This window comes from Patiria miniata, unplaced genomic scaffold (assembly GCF_015706575.1).
Source record: "Patiria miniata isolate m_02_andy unplaced genomic scaffold, ASM1570657v1 HiC_scaffold_29, whole genome shotgun sequence".
Taxonomy (NCBI): Eukaryota; Metazoa; Echinodermata; class Asteroidea; order Valvatida; family Asterinidae; genus Patiria; species Patiria miniata.
The window spans coordinates 8,318,219-8,343,759 of record NW_024037068.1 but is presented as its reverse complement, the minus strand read 5'-3'; the positions used below and the strand labels follow the sequence as shown (position 1 = coordinate 8,343,759).

Below are 25,541 nucleotides of genomic sequence, written 5' to 3'. Positions count from 1 at the left end.
TTCGAAAATGCTGGAAAAACCAAGAAAAACAAAAATGTTCAAGTAGTCTGGTTCCCTGACTCCACTGAAGATGAAATGGATCAATTTACAGATGCCGGAAAATTGTACGCTAAGGGAACCAGTCTAGCTGACCTGCACCCATTCATGAACATAAAACCATGTAGCAAACAAAATTGGACTGAAAAAAATGGTAAATTTGGAGCAGTAGTGAAAAATAGTTAGGTTTTTCCTACAGTGGTCGGCCGACCACCGTTGGAAATGTAAACAAAAATATAATTTTCTTGAAAATGACTTCACACCAGGTGCCATAATTTTACAGGATGCTTTAGACTGTCATTAACCAACATCCTGTAAGGTATTTCGTAAAAACTTGGTCATTTTATTTTTCGATGTTTGCAAATGTTGTATTTTCCCTTTAATGCAAATGATCCTATATGCCTTTTTATTTATAAGCGTCTTTGACATCTTGAAACATTTGCCACAACAATTCTCTGAATTGAAATGCGTTCAATTTTTTGCAAAGTTGCAGCGCCGATACTTGCCATGATGCCACACTCGCGTTCGCGTTCCCTTTCAGGCTGAGTGTAACAATTAATAAATGACAACGTTAATCTCCGGGGGGGGGGGGGGGGGGGGGGGTTTCCGCCAAAATCTTGTTTTTCTGATTATTTTCAATGACTTGTTTTTCAGGAAAACTGCCGGCCCGAGTTTGAAGCTCTTGCCCCAGACAAGAGAGTCAACCCAATCACCAAGGTACGTCTTACGTTATAATCATTTTGAAACTAGAGAACAGGTCACTCTAAAAAAAAATATTCGAAGCAAGGATTGCTCAGCAGCTATCAAAATCAAATAAAAAGAAAAATTTATGCAAGAATTCTGTCAGAGGTTGGAGGATACATAGTGATGCCCCTGAACGGTTGTTAAATTTGTCAAAGTCCCCCCCCCCCAAAAAAAAATGTAAAAGTCGCCTTCCAAGTCAGAAGATTTTCAGTTGACCTTCAAAAATATTCTCAAGCTATAATCTACAAATGTTATTCCTAAAAGAAAGACAACAAAAATCTGAAAATGTTTATGCCTGTAGTTTTTGCTGGTCTCTAAGGACCAGCCAGTTGTTCTGACTGAGCCACTGACTGACTCTAAAAACAATATTTGAAGCAAAAATTACTCAGAAGCTATTAAAATCAAATAAAAAGAGAAATTTATGCAAGAATCCTGTCGGAGTTTGGAGAATACATAGTGATGCCCCTGAATGGTTGTTACATTTGTCATAGTCCCCCCCCCCCACAAAAAAGAGTAAAAGTGGCCTTCCAAGTCAGAAGATTTTCAATTGACCTTCCAAAATATTCTTGAACTATAATCTACAAATGTACCTCCACATTTCATGATATTTGGATACACAGATGTCTTTAGCAATGACCATGGTTATTCCTAAAAGAAAGACAACAATAATCTGAAAATGTTTACGCCTCTAGTTTTTGCTGGTCTCTAAGGACCAGCCAGTTGTTCTGACTGAGCCACTGACTCCCTGACTGACTCCCTCCCCAACTGACTGACTCACCGATTGATTGATCGACTGAGTCTCTGAGTATTGTCCCGACCTGAGATTATTTTTTAATAACTTGAAAGAAATATGTACTGCTGAACATAATCTACAATTTTCCAGGACACCTTTTATCTAAGAGAAATACTGGACCATGTGACATGATTATTTGCCCCTCGCTTTCATTTGACTTAACCGAATGCTTTTGTTTTGTATTAGGAAGCCAACGTTGAGCGTACTGTCTTCATCAACAGAACTTCATCTCATTTCTGCCCTTTTTTCCGTTCACTTACGATTCTCTTTCCCCAGTTATTCCTCATTCATCATCCCAAAACTTTTACATTTCTTTTGAAACAAAGCGATTCCATAATGTGGATTTTTGTTTTGAAGTCCAAACATTTTGGAGCTGTGCATACTGCTTAGTCTCAGCTGTGCTTCGACAATTTAAATTACTTGTGGATGGAAAAAAAAAATATTAATACAATTTTTGAGTCGGACAAATTGATGAGTTGGGGTGGTTGTTTTCCCCCAGCATGATTGTGGTTCCGCAACAATAAAGGCCTCCTGACCTTGACTCTTTTAAAGCTTGTTTTAAAAACTTACCTCTTTATTCAAGCTTATCATTGTAAAGGGAATGTACAACATTTGCTCTTGCTGCAGTTTCCAGAAGTAAATGTAATTGGGGGATTAGAATGTTATAGCAAATATTATTAAACTGACTTGTTTCACGTTTTGGGCTTGAAGATGCTGGGAAAACCAACAAAAAAAAGTCATGTTCTTGGAGTCTGGTTCCCTGACCCCACTTTAGATGAAACGGAGCAGTTTGTCAACTTAAGTCAGATAATCAGTCTGGCAGGCTTGCACCCCTTCACAGATGTGAAATCAATTACAAAGAAAATGGAGGAAAACTAGTTATGAAAAATTAAGAGCAGTTTTTGAAAAAAAAAGCCAGTTTCCTCCAATGCTGGTCGTCCTACCAGCGTTGGAAAAATACCATTTGTCTTGAAAATGTCAGCACACCAGGAGCCACGAGTACAGGGTGCTTTACAGTGTCATTCCCTAACCATCCAGTAAGATATTTCGTGATAATTTGATCGTTTCGTTCTTTTGATGTTTGCAAATGTTGTATCTTCCCTTTAATTCACTCGGACCCCAGGGCAGTGAATAGGCTTATCTAGATACCAGCGCTTTATAAGTTTATATTATTGTTATTATTACTATTAATTGTTCCATTCTATTTGCCCACGTGGAATAATGTCTTCTTTTCCTAGTTGTACGAACCCTATGTTAAGTTTTACCGTCGATTTCCAAGATTCATGGCGTCCGTCTTAGGGATCGTCTTCATGGTGAGATTGAAAGCCCGACACTGGATGGCTGTAGTTGTTTGGATATGTGTGTTTAACACTTGTGTAACCACTTTACTCCCTCCCCAAAAAATTAATTTAGTTTTCACTTAACACCAATCCCACCCCCGTTTGAAAACAACAGTAACTTTTCAATTGCAGCTGCCCGAGCCGTATGTCAAGTTTGCTCGTCGATTCCCGCGCTTCATGGCCTCGGTCGTATCCATTATGTTCATGGTGAGGCACGTGCTGAACAAGAAAAACGTCGGTGAAGAAGCAAAAAAAACAAAAGAGATGAACTAACCACGCCTGTCTTTTCTCTTGTGAAGAAAAAAAAAAAAGAGAGAGATGAAAACTAACCACGCCTGTCTTTTCTCTTACTTGTTGCCAATCATTTTCCTTGGCCCTGGCGTTTGTTAACTTCCACCCGGGACACCAGGTTCCGGAGCCCTACGTCAAGCTACGCCGCCGCTTTCCCCGTATCACTGCATCTATTCTGTCAATATTGTTCATGGTGAGAGTAGCCTCATGCGTAACCGTAACAAAAAAACCCATAAAGGTTGGACGGTGGAACAGTGTGACAAGCAAGAAGTTCTCTGGCTAACAGAAGCAAATGGGCAATCAAAAATCTCTAAAGTTAATGTGGTGTGCAGAAAACCTTGATAGGAGAGTCATGAAATTTTCAAATTTTTTTTTGAATTCTGTCATTCATATAACCTTGCATCACAAACATGAGACTTTTTATGTGATTTTGAGGCAAATCAAATGTTTCGATTTTCAATAGTTTTGTCGCGTCAGAGCATCAAGGTCGTAACGCTATTCTGCAGCAAAGTCATATCGCGCGTGAATACGTTCTGTGCAACAAGGGCGTATCTCGACATCCTTTGACTTTGCATGTACATCCAGGTTATTTTAAGTGAGCTACAACCTTTTGACGTTGTAAAACATCTGTTTTGCATTTATGCCATTTTAGGAGATATGACCTTGTTGCACTGACGCAAGTATTAAAACAGATCGTGAAAGGTTTTTTGTTTTTTTTTGATTTATAACCGTTGAATTTCAAACCAGCTGTTCAATCAGACTGAACCAAAATGTCATCTTCAACATTGATGCCAAAGATTCTAAAAACAACATTGAATAACTTTATGAAAGCTATCCATCTACGTTCAGTATTTTAAATAGATTAATATGGAAACACTCGTCTGTCATTTGCATTTCAACTCTAGAAACTTTGCCCTGTTTCAGAGAAACTCTGTCGTCTTGTCACAATACACTGTCCATTTTTTTTAATGCTATTGAATGCTACTGAATGCTACTGATAACTTCCACGAGAATGCCTCTCTAAGCCTGGACATGTACTTCTGCCGCTTTGCCGATTAACATACAAGCTTGTGGTATGAGTTTCTGCACTGTCTATAGGGGGCGCTGTTGTATGACGACGGTTACTTTTTTACTCCTAGTTTGTGGCAGTAGTGTCTTTGAGCTTCTCTCTCTTGTCAATAACCTGCGATGTTAACCTTTGACCTTTTGCACAGGACTGTCGCCCTGACCCTACTCTTTCCCTGTGCACGTGTTGGACCTGTTTTCAGTGTACCAATCTTCACTTGTGGTTGTCATGTATGCTGGCTAAGCATTTGAAAATGTCTTTCCTCTGAACAGATTTGATTTCCTCTATATGAGTATACCCAGCACGATATGTGACAGAGGGGTACCCCCAATCTCCCTATATCCTAAACACACCCTAGACTATGTTTGCTAACACATCCCCCCCTAGACATCGCGAAAGAATTCCTGAGATTCTGGTACCACAATGACCAACACAAAAGAGCGGTTGGGGGGTGGGGGTTTAGGGGTCCCTCTGTCGCATATCATGCTGCATATGTATATGAGAGGAATATTTTAGACACAATTAAAGGAACTTGGCATTGTGCATTTGCACACTGGTGCCGTGCATAATTTTGACGAACCATCAGAACTTGCTTTGAAAAGGTCTAAAAAGAATTCTGTCAACATTTTTGAAAAGCTGAAAAGTAGGTTTGGAAATAAATACGTCCTCTTTCTGACAGCTTCGCACATGTATGACAATCACAAGGATAGCATGTTTTTTCTGCAGTCGTCTCTTTTATTTGAAGCCCTACTAACAACAAAACTAACCTGTCAATTCTTCTTGCAACTGTTTTTTTTTTTCTATTTCAGTGTTGCCTGTGACAACTCCAGGATGCCAGTTTATTTAATTTTGGGGGTTACTGTCAAAACCTGCAAATTTTGGCCGTTTGGACTGACAGGCACAAAGTTTGAACCAAATGTTCAAGAGAAACAAGTAATTCAAAATTATGTCCCCTCCAGTGAGTGTGGACTTTCTGTTTTTGCAGTGTGTAGTATTTTTTGAATCGGGCATTAGCCTTCAAATGCTTTTAATGCAGTCAGTACAAAAACCCTATAATTATCAGGAATGACAGTAACTGACCTCTCTCTGCACATTTCGTTCTCTCTGCTTTTGGAATGTCACTTTTCAACTTGTTGTCTAACCCCTTTTTATATTAACCCCCGGCACCCAACCACCTGTTGTCCTGCCTTGCTTCTCTCCACTCTTCCCAACACCTCTGCATGCTTTGGTTGTTGAACCTTAGGACGAAGAGCCTCACGTCACCTTTCAAACTCGCTTCCCGAGATTTATGGCCGGTGTTGTTTTTGTTCTCTTCTTCGTAAGTTGGAATGTGTTTTATTTGGACCTCTGTGTCCGTCTTGTCAGTGTTTTTATAAACCAAAAAACTTACGACAAATTAATTTCAGATATGAATTGATGTGTGGTCACTATTCAATTTGTTTTACAAGTTGACTTCAGACGTTTAACAGACTTGAACAAGAAAGGATAAATCGCCAAAAGGGGAAATATTATTTTCAAATTTATTAGTCAAATATTATTACTATCACTTTTTTTTTTTTTTTTTGCGCAAGAAAAGACTTGCACATTGCACTGAATATTGAAGGCAATCAGCTAGATGTTCGTCACAGGAATGTTTGTTCCAAATAAACTGACATTCTTAATTGACTATATGAAAAAAAAACCCTTGTTTAGCATTGGCAATTTCAAATGGTTAAGACCTGTAGCAATGATAAAATAATTGTATCATGAGAAAAAATGTCTTTTTTTACTTCAGAATTTGGACTTCATAAGATACCCTGAACCAGTGTCACTAAAACAAGGTTTACCGGCCTCAAGAGATTAAATTTGTCAAGTTTCAAAAGTCCCAGAATTTAATTTGTGAACTGTTTTTTTTTTTTTTTTTTTTTTTTTTGGTGTAACCTTTCCATACTAACTGCTAGCTCACTGCTCTTTGCTGCCTTACCACCTTACTAATGATGTGTATCAATGCGGCCATATAAAAAAGTATTTGTGTATATCATCTTTGGTAAAAAAAAAACCTACTTTCGATTGTGGGAGAGGCCACAGATGATATACTTAAATATTTCTGCATGTGGCCAACTATAAATTAATTTGTATTAAACCGTTACACTAACATCTGAAAAGGTTTGTTGTTTTACATAATTAGTAGAGCAACAGGGTTCATGTACATACTGAAAAACTTGGTGAACATTAAATGGGGTACATTTTATCCTGTCGCTTTATAGAACAGAAAAGATGTCGAAGTTGAGAAAAAAAATTAGAAAATTTGTATGAAAACTTAGAAGGTACTTTTCAGTATCATATGAACCCCGTTCAAAAGAGAGAAAAAAATCAAGCTTTATTAAGTAAAAGTGGGTTATATTCACATAGATACGCATTCAAATTTTACCTTTGAAAAATGGCTTTATAATGATGAAAATGCATTCAGCATCATATCAATATCATTGAGCAAAACAACACAATCATCTTGTACTAGAAAAGAACACACTAAAATAAACATTGTTATTTTCAGTTACAGAGATAAAAGATGTGTGTTCTATTTGTTTGATACCAGTTGTGATGCCTTGTCCAAAACAACTAAAATCAGAAATAAACAGGACTCGTTTATACTACGCTGCATTGGGAGTCCTGTTTATTACATCACGATTTACTATGTTTTGTTTGCTGCCCCCAACAACGACTTTTACACAAATTGCACGCTCGGGTCGAAACAGGACCTGAAAAACAGCTCTCAAAAGTACCTTTTGTACTCATTTCATGACAGACACAATAGTCGTTTTTATTTCATCACACCTTAGGCTACATATACCCGAAAAAATGACGGAAATGTCTTCGAGCATTCCACAACCTCTTTAACAAGTGAGGCCTGTGCTACACCGTCAGGGTTGCAGCCCTAAACACTCAACATTTCAAGATGTTGGTGCTTTACTACATAATAATAAGCTTTAGTACACTGGCAGGGATGTTTTCACTCTTTGTTGACTTTTGGATTCAATGTGATTTTGAGATTCAATGTGAGTATAACCCACAGTTTGTTTCCCTTGTTTCGTCACTGACAACACAAATTGATCGTGTTGGGTCAAAACGTTGTATATTGGATACGCGATCACCCACCAGAGAGTGTTCTCACAATGATTCGCTATCGCCACCGAACTGTTATCGCAACGATGTCTCGGGGAATCTTGTAAACTCTCCCCCTGAAGAATGGGGGGAAACTAGTGCGCCTGCACTAGTGGTCAATTTTGTGCTGCACGTGTCCTACCTACGACAATCGAACTGCCACGAAGTTGCGCAAAAGTCTGGTAGCATCTTGTTTGCTACTGGCTGAAATTTCGGAGCTTGGCTCAAAGCTAACATGTGTGGTGTTGCATGGGCGCTGCATTTAGTAGGCAAAACAGGTGCATGTGCATGACTTAAGGGCTTCAAGATTCTCGTTAGCGGTTCCTTTTGATAATGCCCTCTTTTGGCGGGTGATTTCGTATCCAATATACCACAACAACAGATTGACTCAAGACAACAAACCGATATCCGTTGCCTTCACATCCAGATTCAGTTTGTGGCGTTGGGCACAATTTGCTCAGCCGTGTGTTACTCTTGATACCAATCAATTCTATCCCCGTTTTTGCCCCTTCCGCGGTAACGGTCAGATATTCCTAGTGTTGGCTGCAGTAGTGGGCGTCATCGTCTACCGTATTGCCATCAAGACGGCCGTGGCAGCGTCGGGCGATGCCTTCATCAGCTCCCAGGCATCTATCATCACCTCTATCACCGCCTCCTGCATCAGCTTGGTGGTCATCATGGTTCTGCAGAACGTAAGATCAAACAAAATTGCTCAGTTGAACCTGTTAGGCTCGGGCAACCGCAGCCATGCCTCCGCAGTCGTGTAAAGGGCACAGCCAACAGGGGTGTCAGGGGTTTACAATGTACGGGCTGGAGTCAAATCTCAATGGCATCATGTGCGTTGCATCTCCGCATGAAAAGACTTTGGTACTGTCATACATGTAGTTCATTTAGCCGCAGTGAATAGGCTGCTTCAAGGATACTAAGGACGCTAGTAGTCTCTTTGTTGCTTTTCTATCCGCTCCGTTCACAAGTACCCCCTCACCGGCAAAGAGAGTATAGTTGGGGGTGACCGACTGACGCCATCTTGCCTGACTGCAATTCATTTGCCGCGAAGCGCGGCCACTGCGTGGACATAGTACAAATTCCCTGGTGTACGTGCATCGCACACAAGGAACAGTGCGCGTCAACCAGCGAAATGTCCCGCCCATGGGGCGTTGTTGCTAGGTAAAAGGGTGCCCTCTTTTGTCGGCGCACGGAGCCCATATCTTTGTCTGGGTTTATTGATTGGGTCTTTGGAGATTTCTAAACTTAACAAAAAGATTCCAGTTTCTTCTGCCCCCTAATTATGCAATTTTATTTTTGCACCTGGTTTCGAGTTCGATTTAACCGAGTTTCTGGTCCAAAATTTCGAGTAAGTGCGGGCATGTTTATACACAATTTGCTATTCTTTTGATGGGAATAAGTTCGCACTTCAAGCTAACAGAGTTTTCGTGTTATCGGAATTTGACTTATCGAGATTTCACTGTAGTTTGTATTTTGAATGTGTTCTTTTGTGTACTTTATAGAACTTGGGGGACAAATGCACGTGGGTTAACTTGTTAATTCCTTTTTTACTTGTTACAGCTGTATGACAGAATTGCAACTTGGCTGACAGATCTTGGTAAGTTTTCCATTGCTTAACATTTGTTTTGCATTTTAGATAAAAGCTGGTTTTTTAATGTACCGGTATGTCTTAATGTCAATATTTGTACAAATTTGTGCAGGTTCCAAAATCCTCGGCCGACACTTTTCTACATAATTCTACTATTTCGGTTTTCTTTAATAACAGGGGTAAGCCCCTTACCAAAGATTTTCACGAGCTGCTCTTTCTCAGTGTTTCGGTCTTTAAAGCTGTTCAGACAAAACTTCACAGACTTGAACCCACTACCACTGCTTATTAAGAGCCTGTGCCTTAAGCGCCAAATCACAAGCTTGACCAAGTCAGCTGGCTAATCGGTACCCAAACGAGCAGCAGTTTATGTCACCATTAGAGGAACGCGTGGCTCAGCAGATGAGGTTTTGGACTGCTGATAGGAGTGTCCGTGGTTCAAATCCAGCCACTGGCAATGTGTGGTGTCCTTGGGCAAGCCACTTATCTCTGACAAGCCTCTCTTCACCAAGGAATATAAATGGGTACCAGCCGTAAAATGGGTACCAGCCGTGGAGTAACCTGCGATGGACCGCCATCCCACGCAGAGGAGACAAAAATCCTCTCCATTGAGAATAACTTGATTCAAGACGTGTTTGTGTTTGGTTTTTTCTTCAGAGCTGCACCGTACAGAGACGGAGTATGAGGACAGCTACACCTTCAAGATGTACTTCTTTGCCTTTGTCAACTACTACTCCTCGTCGTTCTACGTGGCCTTCTTCAAAGGAAGGTAAGCATAAGCCAGCTCAGACCTGGCACGGTTGGGATGCACAATCTTTGTGGTTCTGCACTTAGATAGGACCAGTGGAGTGCTGTGGCCTCGTGGTTAAGGGCACTGGATTCGTGGTCTGTGGGTAAAGCTGCGGGTTGTGGGTTCGAGTCCAGCCGGGGTCATGGTGCGTGTGCCCTTGAGCAAGGCACTTTGTCACTCATTGCTTCTCTCCACCCAGGAGTAAATGGGTACCTGTGAGGGCAGAGATGGTTATTGTGATTGAATAAGCTTGCTTGCGCCTAACAGGCAGCATCCAGCTGTATACTCCCCAGGGAGCTGAGATGGTATTTGGAATGTTTAATTGGCCCAATGATCAGGGGTAATAATAATACTGTAAGCGCTGTGATTTAGTTTACTAATAAGAGCGTCCTTAAATGCCGATTGTTATTATTATTATTATTATTATTATTAACTAGAGTTCAGTTTGTGAGGGACATTGCAACAGTTGTTACTAAAAGACGCAACCCCCCCCCCCAAAAAAAAAAATCATTCTTAACTGGACCCTCCCACACAATTTTCATGTTGATAACATTTTCTAGAAATTTTGGAAGAAAATTTCATTACACCCCGCACAAATATGTGCAACATTGAATTTTGTTCTCTGTCCGCTGTATAAGTTTTTGTTCACGTTAAAGACCACAAAAAAAAAAATTCTATGCCATTGAACACAAATGTCATAGAAAACTGAACAGAGTTGCTCTATTAGAAAATGTTTTGCTTTCCCTAAATAAACAGTGTACTTGGTTGCATCTTCTCCGGAATACTCCGCTGTGGATTTTTAACAGGAGGCCAGAAACACAGGGGCGAACCCTTTCTTTAATAGCGATGTGTTACTGGGTTTTAAACGTGCAAAAACACAGGACCTACGGCTTCACGTCCCATCTGTAGCAATAATGGTTAAGTGCCTTGCTTAAGGGCACAAGTGTCCAGACCCGGGCTCGAACCCACATTCTGCTGGCTCTGAAACACCAGAGCATGAGTCCGGTGTGGTCCTATTAACCGGTAGGCCATGACTCTCCTTTGGTCGGTGGTTGTGTTTTTATATTATACAAATTACGAGCTATGAAAAAATAAGCCTTGGGTAATTTGGGGCTGCCGCCTCTTTTGTTGGAGGTTATTTATTGTTGATTTTAAGCATCTTGTTTTGTTTTTGGTTTTTTGTGAATCTGTAGCTTTCCTGGAAATCCGAGTGAATACGGCAAAGTGTTTGGCTTGCGTCAAGAGGAGGTGAGTGTCCCAGGAACTCTTATGCATGACAAAAAGAGGGCGCCATTTATAGAAATTTATATACAAAAAGCTGTGCGTTCTTTCCGCAATACGAAAACAATTCACACACACCCCCATGTGATTTGTTTTCGTTCTGCTGAAAGAACACTTACCTTTTTGTGATCCATAGACAGAACTTCAAAACGGTTGTTGTGTTTATAATTCTGTAACTTGAAAAGTATGTGAGTGGATTTGAATGATTCTTGCACTAAACGAAAGCTTATGAATTGGGCTTTCATGTCCTAGATTTTGAAAGTGCTACATGCAGAACTTCACTAAATCAATGGTCCCGACATTTGGGTTTTCTTCTTTCTTTTTTTTAACTCACTGTGTACTGTACCAATATATCAATATTTCATTGGGTTTTTTTTACCATACAGTTTGTTTTTCCTTTGCACTTATCTTGACCACATGACCATACATTATTGGGCAGCCACGAATGCCTAAATTTCATGTTTGACTGGCATAAAGGGAATAAACATCATTTGCTTTTGCTGTAATTTTCAGAAATGGATGGAATTGGGGGGTTGGAAATATATAGCAAATATAGTTACACTGACTTTTTTGAGGTTTTGGGTTCAAAAATGCTATAAAAACCAAGAAAACCAATCATTTTCCTGTAGTCTGGTTCCCTGACTCCATTTAAGAAGAAACAGAGCAGTTTACATACATTGGGGAATTGTAAGGTCAGGGAACCAGTCTAGCTGGCTTGTACCCGTTCATAGGTGTGTAATCGATTGCAAACAAGTGCGATGGTCAATTGGGGCCAGTATTTGAAAAAAAGCCAGTTTTTTCCAACACTGGTCGGCCGATCAGCGTTGGAAATTGATACAAAAATACCACTTTTCTTGAAAATGACAGTATACCAGGTGCCATGATTTTACAGGATGCTTTACACTGTCATTCACTAACAGTCCAGCAAGGTATTTCAAAATGATTTGGTAGTTTTATTTTTTAATATTTGCAAATGTTGTATTTTCCCTTTAATCGATATATAAATGATATTTAATCGATAGTGTGACCCAGCGGGATGTCTCCAGGAACTGTTCGTCAACTTGGCCATTGTCATGTGCGGCAAGCAGTTCTTCAACAACTTCATTGAAATCTTCCTGCCGTGAGTTTAACCCAATTTATTTATTTATTTATTATTTGGGGTGTTTTTTTTTTAAGAAGTGAAAAGCCATATTCTAACACAAGATTTGACCTGATCTTTTCATATTAAAGATGGAATGTAAATCAAACTAGGTTTTGCCCTTCACTGACGTATAAACACCAGCAGGTACCCGCTGCTATGTACATCAGATTCGGACCGGCCAACCGATCCCGTTAGCTCGGTGGTCGAGTGGTAAGACGTCTGCACTAGAAAGCAGGAGGTCGTGGGTTCGAGTCCCACCCGAGTGAATTTTTTTCCTCCAACTTTCACTCGGGAGGTAACACACTGAGTATACAGTGTTTATACGTCGGTGAAGGGCAAAACCTAGTTTGGACCTGATCTTGGCTTTTGTAGACAGATCATTTGATTTTTGAGAGTTGAAAAGAGTTGGAAGTTATATTTTTAGGAGTGATGATGCTGCTAAGCGCAGAAAGGGATGTTACCGGCTAAAATTTCATGTGGTAAATGTAATGCAAATTACTGGTTCTCTGCACATTTGGGCTTAGCATATAAATCAGGGGTGTGAGTGACCACTGATAAAAATAGCTGAAAACAGCTGGATAAAAATGTAAAAAAAACCCAGATTTTTGGAAATCTCCTATACTTTTGTACACAGCAAGTGAGGGGAAAAAGCTGAGATCCAAAACAAAAAAAGGCTGAAATCCGCTTTAAAGCTGAGATTTCACACCCCTGCAAATATGCCAGTTATTTAGAGAGAAGATCCGATCTTTCAGTTTATTGCGGAGTGCCGTGGCCTAGTGCTCTTGAGCATTGACTTTGTGGTCTGCGGGTAATTCTGCAGGTTGTGGGTTCGAGTCCGGCCCGGGGTTATGGTGCGTGTGCCCTTGAGCACGGCGCTTTGTCACTCATTGCTTCTCTCCACCCAGGAGTAAATGGGTACCTGTGACGGCAGAGTTGGTTACTGTTCGAGAGGTTGATTACAGCCAAGAGTGCCGAAATGGCTGCCTACCGGCCGTGTATGCTCCCCAGGGAGTTGAGAAGGTTTCAGGAGTGTTTGTCCGTTGAAACGGGGAAAATAATAATTGTAAAGCGCTTTGATACCCTTCTATATAAATGTCTGCTATTCTTATTATTATTATTGGAATACTCTCTCTTTCTTGTAATTCTAAGCAGGGACAAATTTATGCAAAGCTCAGCAGTGACAATCATCAAATAATGCACAAATTTCCTTTGTTTTTGTGCTTGCTTTTGGGTAGACTGATCCTGAATTTCTGGCGTTCCCGCACCGGCCGTAAGGAGCAGAAGGCAGGGAAAGGCTCCTATGATCAGTGGGAGAAGGACTTTGACCGGTCTGAGCTAGGGCCTCGCGGTCTGTTCAAGGAATACCTTGAGATGGGTGAGTAGTCTCAGGCAAATGCAAGGATCGTACTATTATAACCCTAACCCTCCTTAATCCTCCAAAATCGACCAGGCTTTTTGGAGGATCGTGGAGGAATGAGGCTGTATGCCAAAAAAAGTCTTCTTGGCTTAATAGAAGTATGCATTATGTGATGTGCCGTTGTTTGTGGTCTGCGGGTTATTCTTATATTTATAAAGTCACAGACAGTCAAAACTCACTTCCACTTTCCCTGCTAAACTGTTAACAAAGGCTAGTCACCAGCAGTCAGATCACATGATATCCTGGAGCAGTGTGGAGGATTTCAAGCATAATCCAGGCCTATATTTATGCATGGCTGAGCATCAACAACACAAGGTCCGGCCCAAGACCTTGACAAAGTGCATCCTACAAAATCAGTAACGCACTTTTGTCATGTAACCTCAATCCTCCAAATTCCTCCACTTTGGCAAAGAGGATTTTTTAAGGATTCAGGGCGGTTAGGGTTAAGGCTCATTTCAAATTTCAGTTCAGCATATTAACATTAGGCTCGGTTACCTTCTTAAAGGTACAGTCCATCATTTGTAATTTGTGCATTTTGTTCGTTTGAAGCAACAAACGAACTCAAAATCTAAAGAAGGGTACTGAACAACTAACCTGATGAAGTTTCAGCTAAGCTTCACCTGTATATTCCGAGAAAAACAGCATTGTAGAATCTTGATTTCAAATCAAAAGTTGCTGAATCATGTTTTGAATTGGGCCTGAATTCAGCGTGCGAGATGCGTTCTCAATGAGCCGATTGCAGCTACGCGATGCCGCGCACTGATCCAACGAATTATAGCAACTGTGCGCGCGTGTGCGTCGTGCCAATGCTTGCCCGCACTTTGCTGTAAAACAAAACGAACTACTATTTTAAATTTCCTCTGGTGTGTCTTAAGAAGCACTGTTGGAAATGCCTTCTTTTGTTGATTTCTTCAAAATGAAAGCTTTCCAGAAATAATAATTTCACAGGGAGTTTAGTCCCCTTACTATCTTTCAACCAAGTATGTTTTTCAACAAGAATTACGTCAGTTTCTTTTTGGATAGCTGCAAATGATGGACTCCAGCTTTAAAAGTCGCCTTCCCTTGCTCAAAAACAACAAAAATGTAACGCAAATCATATCTCTGTTTTGTCCGGTTTTTTGATCTCCAGCTGTCCAGTTTGGATTTGTGACCATCTTTGTGGCTTCCTTCCCGTTGGCCCCGTTCTTTGCACTGATCAACAACCTGATGGAGATTCGTCTGGACGCCTACAAGTTTGTCACGCAGCTCCGCCGCCCGTATGCCGCCAGGGCTCAGGACATTGGTGAGTTCACCAGTTTGCATCGGAAGACGTGATAACACGCACTGACTGTCTTTATACACCGGCACAGCTGATGGGTTAGAGCGTCAAGATTGCCTGGACTCGCCTCCGGGTGACGTCTAAACACGCTCATCCCTTGTGTCTTTTGCACACACACACAACGTCTGTGAAGTCTGTGGAGGCGGACCATGTGTTGATCTTAATGATCTGTGCATGGCCTTTTGTTCTAGGCCTATTGTACAATTTGGGCTCCAGTGCGCACCTCGCAGTATTGAAACATATAAGGTTTCAGGAAGAAATATCGTACAAATACTGTTGAATTTACTCTTGCGGATCAGTAGTTGCGGCATTTGGCTGTATATCAGAGGTTGGCTGGAAAATTTTGCCTTTTGCGAAAATGGAAATTTTCGGCAAAAATAATTCCGGCAAACAAAGAAGTGTCCAAAGTAACGTGCATCGGCTGTGCCGTAGTTCGAGCAAACATGCGCACGTGTTTAGAACCTTTATGCACACTGTGCGCATGAGAGGGCTCTCTATCTAAACGGTTTATCAGGAAATTGACAAGATCTCTTGCTTCATTTCAGGTGCTTGGTACGCCATCCTTGTTTCTGTGGGCAACTTCGCTGTCCTGTCTAATGTAAGTATATTTGTTAACAATAAACATCTGCTGAGAGAAAAAAAAACAAAGGATAATTTTCTTCAAAAGATGCTGAGAGGTGTTTAGGACTTAGCAGGATTGGGCAAGAGAGAGCCCAGGCACTTTTACTTTAAAGATATAGACCATCATTTGTAATTTGTGCATTTAGTTCGTTTGAAGCAACAAAAGTGTTCAAAATCTAATGAAGGATACTGAACAACTAACCTGATGAAGTTTCAGCTCAGCTTCAGCTGTATATTCCGAGAAAAACAGCATTTTAGGATCTCAATTTCAAATCAAAAGTTGCTGAATCATGTTTTGAATTGTTTTGAATTGCAGCTACACGCGATGTCATGCACTTATCCGACAAATTATAGCAACCGCGCGCGCCTGTGCGTCGTGCCAATGCTTGCGCGCGCTGCGCCGAATAACAAAACAAACTACTAATTTAAATTTTCCTACGGTGTGTCTTCAGACGCACCGTTGGAAAGGCCTTCTTTCGTTGATTACTTTAAAATGATAGCTTGCCAGAAAGATTAATTTCACAGGGAGTTTAGTCCCCTTACTATCTTTCAACCAAGTATGTTTTTCAACAATAATACGCCAGATACTTTTTCGGATGGCTGCAAATGATGGACTATAGCTTTAAGGCTGGGATTGTATACAGGTTAAGATGTAATACAGTATTACCCCTTGCCATACACACAAAACCAATGCGCGAACCTTGTGTATCCTTATGGGCTCCGCGCACAAGTACCCCCTCAACGGTAAGAAAGGGCGAGTAAGCAAAGATCACTCGGAGAGCCTTTCGCATGCGTTGCCGAAGGTGCCCGGCAATAATGCAGAGACGCTTTCAGAATAAAGTTGGTCTTGCGTACGTTGTGCTACATGCGTGCGAACCAGTGTGTGCACGCGATGTGTCCCGTCCATAAAGCTCTCGAAGCGGTCAAAAACGCCCTCTCTTGTTCTCGCATGGAGCCCATTTACTGGCCATGCGGCCCATCTTCTGTTCCTTCAGCGTAGTCCACAAGTTTCCGTACTAATGTTTGACACCGCAATACAAGTGCATATATCTGACGTAACCCACGTATAAAGCGTTTTGATCCAGTCTGACCAGTCTCTCCCATTTTTTCGCAGGCCTGCGTCATCGCTTTCACATCGTCCTTCATCTCCCGTGAGGTCTACAAGTACCAGTTCGACAAGTTAGAGGGCTACGTGGACTGGACGCTGTCCAGCTTCAACACAACCTTCTTCGAGGAGGGTACTGGACCCGATATCGACACCTACCCAGACTTTGCTGACGGTGGCCTGAACGGAACACGCGTAGAGCTGTGCAAGTACGTAGAAAGCAGGCTCCCATTTTTTTTTTCGGGGGGGGGGGGGGGGTCGTTTCCAAATCTGCTTGGGGAAATCCTGAATCTGAAAGTTTTGCAATATTAAAGGTTTGCAATATTAATATTATGGGCACCTTTCCAAAATTACATTTCCAGTTTTTGTGCAATTTGCGCATACTCAGGCCTCTTATGTATAGGCTTAAGTAGCATCAGATGCATAACAGACAGACAACACATCATTCAACGGAAGCTTCGATAAGCCTGTTCGGTATCTTGATGCGGATATGACACTTTTCCCATTGTAACGGGAAATCAGACTTTTTTCCAATTTATTTCCGAAAATCCGATTTTTCTGACGATCTTTCCCCCGCAAAGTTTGCTTTTCTTAAAAATTAAATTTCAACAAAGTTGATGAAAACAGCACCGCGACATCAGTATTGCAAGCGCAATTTTAATCTGTTCTACTAGTCGTCGGTGTAAAGATTACATAGTAGATGCACATAAGTAAGCCTGGATTGGAGTAGTATACAGCTGGAAATATGTTTCAGCACTATGACCTGGTTGAAACTAGTAGCCACGTGCAGAGCTTCATCAAGGCTGTTGCACGTGGAGATCGACTGCAACAAAAATCACATGTTGCACGTTCCTTCAGAGATTTCATATTTAGTTGTACAAAATGCAATGCCTTTTTGAATCACGATGATGATCTTGAAGATGGCGAAGAGAGCAGAAATGATAACTATTGAACTGAAGAGATACAAGGAAGTAATGTTTGTGGAAGTAACAGGTTATCATTGCTCCGGTGAATTTGCTTGGATCATTTATTGATTTGACACAGTCATTTGGTGGCATTCTGCATCCTGTTCCCGTTAATGTTGTATTCATGGTAATACCCTAACAGTCCTGAATCCTCCAATTTTATTACGATTTTGCACACCCCCTAGATTATTAATTAACCCTCCTGCTATCACAGACACAGACAGTCAGAAAACTCAATCCTCTTCCCCTGCCATACCTTTTACACAGCCTAGTCACCAACAGTCAGATCATATTTCAAGTGGTAGGCACAGCTGGCTTATCAATCACCTACAGTCAAAGCATAGCTGAATCAAGTACATAAACGGCCACAGCTAGACGAGCCTGCTTTTATGTAGGCTGGGAGCTCTTAACTGTTGAAAACAGTCACTTGCTTGATTTGGACTGAAGAGGACAACTTGGCACACAGAATGTATGTTTTGCATATAGTAGGGTTAAGCTATGAGAGTCCGGTACCAGACATGCTCTGAGCTACTAAACATTTGTGAATGTGGTTTTGATTGACAGGTATCGTGGATTTGTCCTGGGACCTAACCCACCCTTCGATCTGAAGCTTGATTACTGGAAGGTGTTTGCCATGCGCCTCGTCTTGGTGCTGGTCTACGAGGTAAAAGATGATTTTTCAAACTGCTCCTGGGTGAATGATACTTTGTAATAGCGTTTTCATGTTTGTCGTATCGCAACTATGTAATAATGTTGACACTGTTCGGGTAGCATGGGTGGCTTGTGCGTAAAGCGCTCGCCTCTCACCAAGGTGACCATGGTTCGAATCCTGGTCGCGGATCGCATGTGAGTAGAGCTGTGCGTTGGTTCTCTCCTGTGCCACGAGGGTTTTTCTCCGGGCCCTCCGGTTTTCCTCCCTCCGGAAAAATCAAACACTTTCGATCTCAGGCTGTGCTCCGTGGTCATATATGGGTCGATGTGGCCGGCAGCCATAGGCGCCTTTACTTGCCAGCGGCCCGACCACGTTGTAGCCGCGTCCTTCGCAATTTAGCATACCAGCTGCGAGTGAGGATGATTAGCCCCCCAAATTATTATTATTATTATTATTACTTGTACATTTTTGCCAATCATATTTTGTGCAAAATCTAGTTAAGCCCATCGCTTCTTGACCATCCAACGCCACGCTGGGGAGTTTTAACAGTAGGCCAAAAACACCGGGGCAAACCCCTTCTCTTAGCGATAAGTGTTACTGGGTTCTTTTATGTGCATTGCATTGCACAACACACGGGACCTACGGCTTTATGTCCCATCCGAAAGACGAAGCAATAATGGTTAAGTGCCTTGCTTAAGGGCACAAGTGTCCAGACCCGGGCTGGAACCCACACTCTGCTGCCTCTGAAACACCAGAGCATGAGTCTGGTGCGGTGCTCTTAACGGCTAGGCCATGACACTCCCTTTGGCCTCATTACCAGAACACTATTAAATTACACGAATAAACGTTGAACACTTTTCAACCCTGTTCCCCCACACAAATCTCTACCCTAGCACGTGATCTTCATCGTCAAGTTTGCTCTTGAATACATGGTGCCCGACATGCCGGACTTCGTCAAGAACGAGATCAAACGGGAGAACTACCTTGCCCAGCAGGCCCTGGAGGAGATAACCAGGAAGGACATGGTTGCCAAGCGTCGCAGCAAAATGCCCGACGGCGAGAAAGGTGCCTCAGCGAGGTAAGATGACAAAACCTAAAACGTATAATCTACGAAACCCAACGGAAAATGCCCTTCTCATTCAAAAACGCTTCTTTTGTTTTCCTTCTAAATCAGATCGATTGCTCGTGGTCCCAAACATAAATGTACCAACATTTGTGAGGGTAGGATAAGGTCAAATGGGGGTCAGGGGTTAGGGGTCATGAAAGTAATTATTAATAACTTAAGTAATTTTGTTCTCCCTGGCTTTTGAGCCAGAAAGGGAGATATTGCGATAGCGTATTCCGTCTGTGTGTCGGTGTGAACAAGCATTACATTCACTGTGTGGACTTCCCAACAAAAGAGGTCCACATAAACCAGGTAGCAGCGACGTTGTGTGATCTGATACACTGTGCCCTCTGGAGACAAGCACACAATAGGGAACAAAAGATTGTAAACGTCTCCACAGGGCAATTTCTATAGATGAATACGTCTCCACAAGGTTTTCACGAAATAGATATATGGATTTTTACTCAAAACCTAGGAATTTTAAGGCGGGTTGATCTGTCGCAAATTGAAGAGTTTTAGAAAAGGGATATTAAGTCCGAATTTCAGCCAAGGAAATTAATTCTGGTTAAAATAAGAGCATTTTGAAATTTCATTTTCAAATTCGAAAACTTTACTACACGAGAACAAAGAAATGTCTCCACAAGGATACAAATTTCAGTATGTGTGTGCGTGTTTATGGTGTAAATCGAGGACACACACGTGCAACTTCATCGATTAATTGAGGACAGGAACCAAATTCGAGGACGACCTCGATTAGAAAATGTGTACAAAACCAATGAGAGCTGTTGCTAAAAAAGGTAGAGTATAAACAAAGGAAAAGGGAAGAGAAACAATAGAAAATCCTCAATTTACACCATAAACAAACTTATGTGTCGGTGTGTTCCATTACGGTTAGGTGAACTGTTTAGTGCTGTTATATGAAAAGTCTTACTTCAACCGCAACCAAACTTGGTGACAATAATTGTTGGTTTGGGACCTCAGATGACTTGAGACATTTGAGGTCAAAGGTCATCCAGGGGTCAAATGAGGTCAGTGTTGATTTTGGTTAGGTTAACTGTTTAGTGCTGTCATATGAAAAGTTAGACTTCACTCACGACCAAACTTGGTGACAATAATCTTTGGGTAGGGGGACTTCAGATGACGTGAGACTTTTGAGGTCAAAGGTCATCTAGGGTTCAATTTAGGTCATTGTTGATTTTGGTTAGGCACGCCAAAAAGTGTGCTTACTAACTGACTGTATAAATGTGATGCGATCAGGCTACATGAGTCGTTTGTCGGGAATTTTCATTTGGAGATTCAGGCCAAAATAGGGCCACTTCATCACATCACTTCATCACATTTCTTCATCTTGGTGTTCCAACTTCCATAATTTTTTAATTAAAGATGGTACCTGCATGCGGTTTTCACAGCAGTAATGCTAAGATTGTGCTCTTTTCAAATCTGTTAAAAAAAAAAAAAAAATGACCAGGGTCGACAAACGACTCATTTAGCTTGATCGCATCACAAATACTGCCAGTATGCCAGGGGGATTGCAATACCTGCAGTATCTTTCCTGTTTGACGTGTAGATATTTCACCCGTTCACATCTTTTGCTTCCTTTTTTTGTTTCCCAGCGGTTACCAGTAAGCTTCAAATATCTACACCGGTTGGCACCAAGACCAATTTTCCTCAATCATCTGATTATTTGTAGCTGCTAGTATTTTAATCGTTATACTCTTTCAGTGGAAAACATTATATTTGTTAATTTTGATCCGTATGTAATCCAGCTTCGATGACGGTGTCGGGGGGTTTGGGGATTACCGTAGGATATTTTTGATATACGCAGTTATATTTATATTGCATGATTAGGTTTATAAACAGGTTGTAGATATCAATACAAGTAGGGATAGTATGGATATGGAACTACTTCTCGGAATACTCGAGATATTTTAAAATACCCATTCCATAATGAATACATAATGCATGGGAAGTGTATTCTGTAAAGTTTTGCTTTCCGGACACTGCGTTCCGTTTTTGTGATGGAACTTACAAACAGCAATTTAAGGTGAAATTATTATTGTATTTTATCAAATAGATTCTCGGGAAACTCCGAGTAATAATTGTTAAAAAAATATATATAAAGCAGACCTCATGAACAAACTTCTTCAGCTCAAGTCTATGCAAAACTAGTGCCCGCTATAAAAAAAAAAATGTAAATGGATCTAAATTAATCCAGGCTTGGAGCCGGTCTACTTAAATCCCCCAAACTTCGTTGAAATTTGATAGTTAATCAATATGTTACAGCTTGTTAGTGTGAATTCTAGTTCCGCTGACATCTTGCCCACATTTACCCAATATAAGTGATGCGTCTATGCAAAATCAAATGATTTCTTGTGTTTTCAATTGAACTTTCCTGAGATATGTTGCCAAAAGCGAATAGGTTGCTGGGGGCTTTTCTTTTTCAATATTGAACTAGGCCATCTGCAGTTCACGTTGCAAGAAACATGAATATTTGTTCTACTTTTAAATGAAATGGAGTTATCATAAATACTGTTTAAGTTCTTTGTTGTGTAGTTGGGTTGTAATGTATATTCATGTGGTTTTTTTATCCGTTATATCCAGTTTGCATGAATTACTGGCAAACTTTAAAACAAAGGATGCACATGTATTTAACGGGTAATGTTGGCCTTGCAGATCGTGTGCCTTCAAAACGTGAAAAAAAAAATCTATCAAACTGATTCATTTAGCAGACATGCAATGTTTGGTACCGTGTAAATAATGATACTGGTGATGTGGGTTTTGGGAGCTAGTAATGAGTTTTAAACTTTCCAACAATCGTAAATGTAAGTATATTGATAATCCTTTTTTTAGTTGGACTATTTACAATGTAATGTGCAGTATATGCTCTTTATTGATTTTGTAGAAATAGTGAGGCAAAATAGGGGCATGATGTAGCAATGTATTAGCATTATTGAAAAAGCTTTAAATAAGGTTAAAAAAAGAGGGGGAAAAGGGGTACCAGTTTAATGTAACAGTGTGGAGAAGACATTTATAGCAATTGAAACATTTGCCTGCTTTTTGCCTGTTGGTGCTGTGCTTTTTACTGGCCCGTGCATATAGTTTTACATTCTACGACATAACCGCCTTGCATTCAGACAATGGTTGCTGCAAATTCAGTGCAGTTTAGTGCCAATTTTTAATTGTAGATCAAGCAATTTACATTTCTGCCAAAGCCTTCTACAATACAAAATCTGAGGGAAGTGTACTTGGGGGTTACTACGCAATGTTCATGCGTTAAGAGTTTGGAATGATGTTGACATTGACGATCTTTGGAAGCAGCGTTTTAAATTTGTTTCTGTTTTTGGGTTTGTTTTTTTACACTGGTATCTTGGTATGGTTCCTTGCATTCTGGATTGTGTCCAGCAATGTGAATCGTCGTTCCAAAAATGGGGCCAGTCTAAATTCGGGCACACTTCAAGTTTTGTCATACACCCTGTCAAGCCCTGTGGTGGTAAAATCAAGACACTTCCTTTCTTAAATTATCGTTTGAGAAATTCAGGGGTGTGAAATCTCAGCTTTTTAGCTGATTTCAGCTTTTTTTGTTTTGGATTTCAGCTTTTACCCCTCACTTGCTGTGTACAAAAGTGTAGGAGATTTCCAAAGTTCAGCTTTTTTACACTTTTTTTCCAGCTGTTTTTCGGCTATTTTTATCATTTCGGCTATATTGACATTTACATATCATTTAGTTTAAGATTTTAATTTAACAACTTTTTCAGTTCCCTTCTCAATTCATAATATTCATTACGTCTTATGAAGAAATGTGTACATACATCATCATGTATTGTTATTAAAATTACTCGCATGCAATTTTTGTATACCTTCACAGAATATGAAATTCACTGTGGAGCTGAAGTTCATCTAATGTCGACAAATGAATCTAGACTCTTTGTAATTGTTTAATTTGTTAAATCTCCCCGATTCCTTCTCGCGAATTAATTACGTACCTCTTCAGATTTTAATTCTGTAAAGTATAGTTAAAAATTGAGTATTTTGTAACATAATCATTCCTTCTCTTTTCTTTTTCTTTTTTGATTATTTTGTATTCACAGTTCATGGGTGCATTGGTAGGTGCTACTGATTTTGCAATTTTCTTTCTGTTAATTTGCGTTTCGTTTTCAACTTAGTAAATGGACGTAGGGGCTCAGGAGTAAACTAAAATTCCAAATTATAAACAAATTTTGGTTCTATACGTTGTGTGCTTTTCCTTTGGAAACAGTATATGTGTATTTACTCTCCTATTGGTTGTGTGCTTCTGTTCTTGGGTAAAAAAATTAGGCAGGGAGTAAAGGTTTGAAGAAATTTGCTTCCAGAAAGCGTTCTTAAAGCAAATCATCACGTGAGTGCAACATGGTCGTAACTCGGATTTTTCTCATCTCAAATAATTCAAATTTTAAGCTTTTGTGGAACCATGTAAAGGTTTCATTGATGTGGAAAATGCAGAATATATTATATTATGCATGTTTCATATCAATTAAACATTTGCATGGTGCCACAAAAGTTTAAAATTGGAATTATTAGAGATGAGAGAAATCCGAGTTACGACCTTGTTGCACTGACGCGACGATATTTGGATTGAGCCAATGTTCCATTTTATACTTGATATTTAAAAATTTAATTAATGAAAACAAAAACTGATTTTTTATTTCTATTTTAACTGTATAGTCCTATTTGCTTGACCTGTTTAAATAGTGAGGTTCCTTTCATCCTAAAGTAGTCGTGAATGGTATTTAGAAGTAATTCTTGTTGAGCACTGTATAATCTGTTGGTTGACTGCTGATGTATATGTAGTGGAATTGTATCAAGGGTTTTTTCTTTTGCTTCGTTAAATTTGTATCATGTATTTGTATTGATTTTATTTTGAATAATACAACTGGACGAGCAAATCAAGAGAGCATGCTGTGTTATGGTGGTTTGTTTGTGGCATTTTGTATATTTTATTTTTATCTTATGTTAGTGCATTTTTTTGATTTTTTTCTTTACTTTTTGTAATGTTGTTTTTAAGTTGTGGATTCCCCCTTTTTTTTGAAGGGGGAGGTGGTGATTAAAGTTGCCTTCTCCATCCCCCCCCCCCCCCCCCGGTAGGCCTTCTTGTAGGTGGACGTTTTAGAATTGCCCAATTTTGTTCCAAAACTAGTGCAACCACTTTGCTTATACACATACAATTGTCTTTTTTTTTCATAAGTTGGAAATGATTTCCCATTTTCTTCAGCCAACGAGTGATTTAAAGGTCTCAGTATAAAGGAAATTGATATCCCTTGTTTAATAGACCTAAGACCTAATGACGTAATGGCCTGGTGTACATATGTGCTTTCCTATGGGAGCGAAGTCGGGACGCCAGACGAAGTAGGGACCGTGTACCACATGGGAAAGCAGCAAGCGCACATGACGTCATTAGGTCTCGGCCTATTAAACTTTACCATACCTGTCATCAACATACGCAAAAGTGCTAGAAAAGATTGCCCCTTTCAGCTCAGCTTCGCCTCGCGGAAAAATATAATTCTCCATGGATCGCCTCGGTAGGCTAGTTTCTATACCGCTCGAAGCAGGATTATTTGTATAATGTCAAGTAACAGGTACGGAGCTCTGGAGGTGCCATCCAAGATATTGAGATGCTGAGGTAACTTCACGGAATGAGGACATCTTACACGTAAGATGTCAACATCCTGATATATTTTATCACGGGATTATGACATCGTAAAAATAGGATGTCGACATCTTCCGATAATGTATCTAGGGATGACGGACACCATGCGTAGGATGTCGACAACCTGAGAAACTTCATCAGGGGATGATGACATCCTGAAAGGAGGATTTCTTTCTACATGTAATAACTCCGCTAAACAGCATTCGAAGGGATCTCAGGATGCCGTCATTCTACTTTCAGGATGTCGTCATCCCGTAATAAATTATCTCAAGATGTCTACATTCTACTTTCCGAATATCGTCATCCTTTGAATATCTCATCAGAGGATGTCGTCAACTTGCAAGTAATATGTCATCATCCTAGGAAAAATTAAGTCATGATCTGGTATTTCCAGAGCTCCGTATAAACAGGGGCTGGACAAAGATCTTCATTTATTGACTCGAGAATGGATGACGTGTAGT

At 40.4% G+C, this 25,541-nt stretch overlaps 1 protein-coding gene across 12 annotated transcripts in view; it reads left to right on the top strand.

The window, feature by feature from the left end:
• The window catches only part of LOC119735946 (anoctamin-4-like), an 80,740-nt gene extending 58,400 nt beyond the window's left edge, over positions 1–22,340 (top strand). For 7 of the 12 annotated variants that reach the window (XM_038209914.1, XM_038209915.1, XM_038209918.1 and 4 more), the window contains 14 exons: positions 691–753; positions 2,812–2,886; positions 7,939–8,103; positions 8,978–9,014; positions 9,660–9,771; positions 10,986–11,040; positions 12,096–12,193; positions 13,450–13,589; positions 14,761–14,913; positions 15,495–15,547; positions 16,685–16,884; positions 18,205–18,304; positions 19,186–19,370; positions 21,011–21,263. In XM_038209914.1, the coding sequence (XP_038065842.1) occupies positions 691–753; positions 2,812–2,886; positions 7,939–8,103; positions 8,978–9,014; positions 9,660–9,771; positions 10,986–11,040; positions 12,096–12,193; positions 13,450–13,589; positions 14,761–14,913; positions 15,495–15,547; positions 16,685–16,884; positions 18,205–18,304; positions 19,186–19,370; positions 21,011–21,023 (1,449 nt within the window). In that variant the 3' untranslated portion in view covers positions 21,024–21,263. Of the gene's footprint in view, positions 1–690; positions 754–2,811; positions 2,887–3,045; positions 3,121–3,322; positions 3,398–5,513; positions 5,589–7,938; positions 8,104–8,977; positions 9,015–9,659; positions 9,772–10,985; positions 11,041–12,095; positions 12,194–13,449; positions 13,590–14,760; positions 14,914–15,494; positions 15,548–16,684; positions 16,885–18,204; positions 18,305–19,185; positions 19,371–21,010 lie in introns of all 12 variants that reach the window. The other 5 variants (XM_038209917.1, XM_038209912.1, XM_038209910.1 and 2 more) reach the window with 4 other exon arrangements.
• Positions 22,341–25,541: the final 3,201 nt, after the last annotated feature.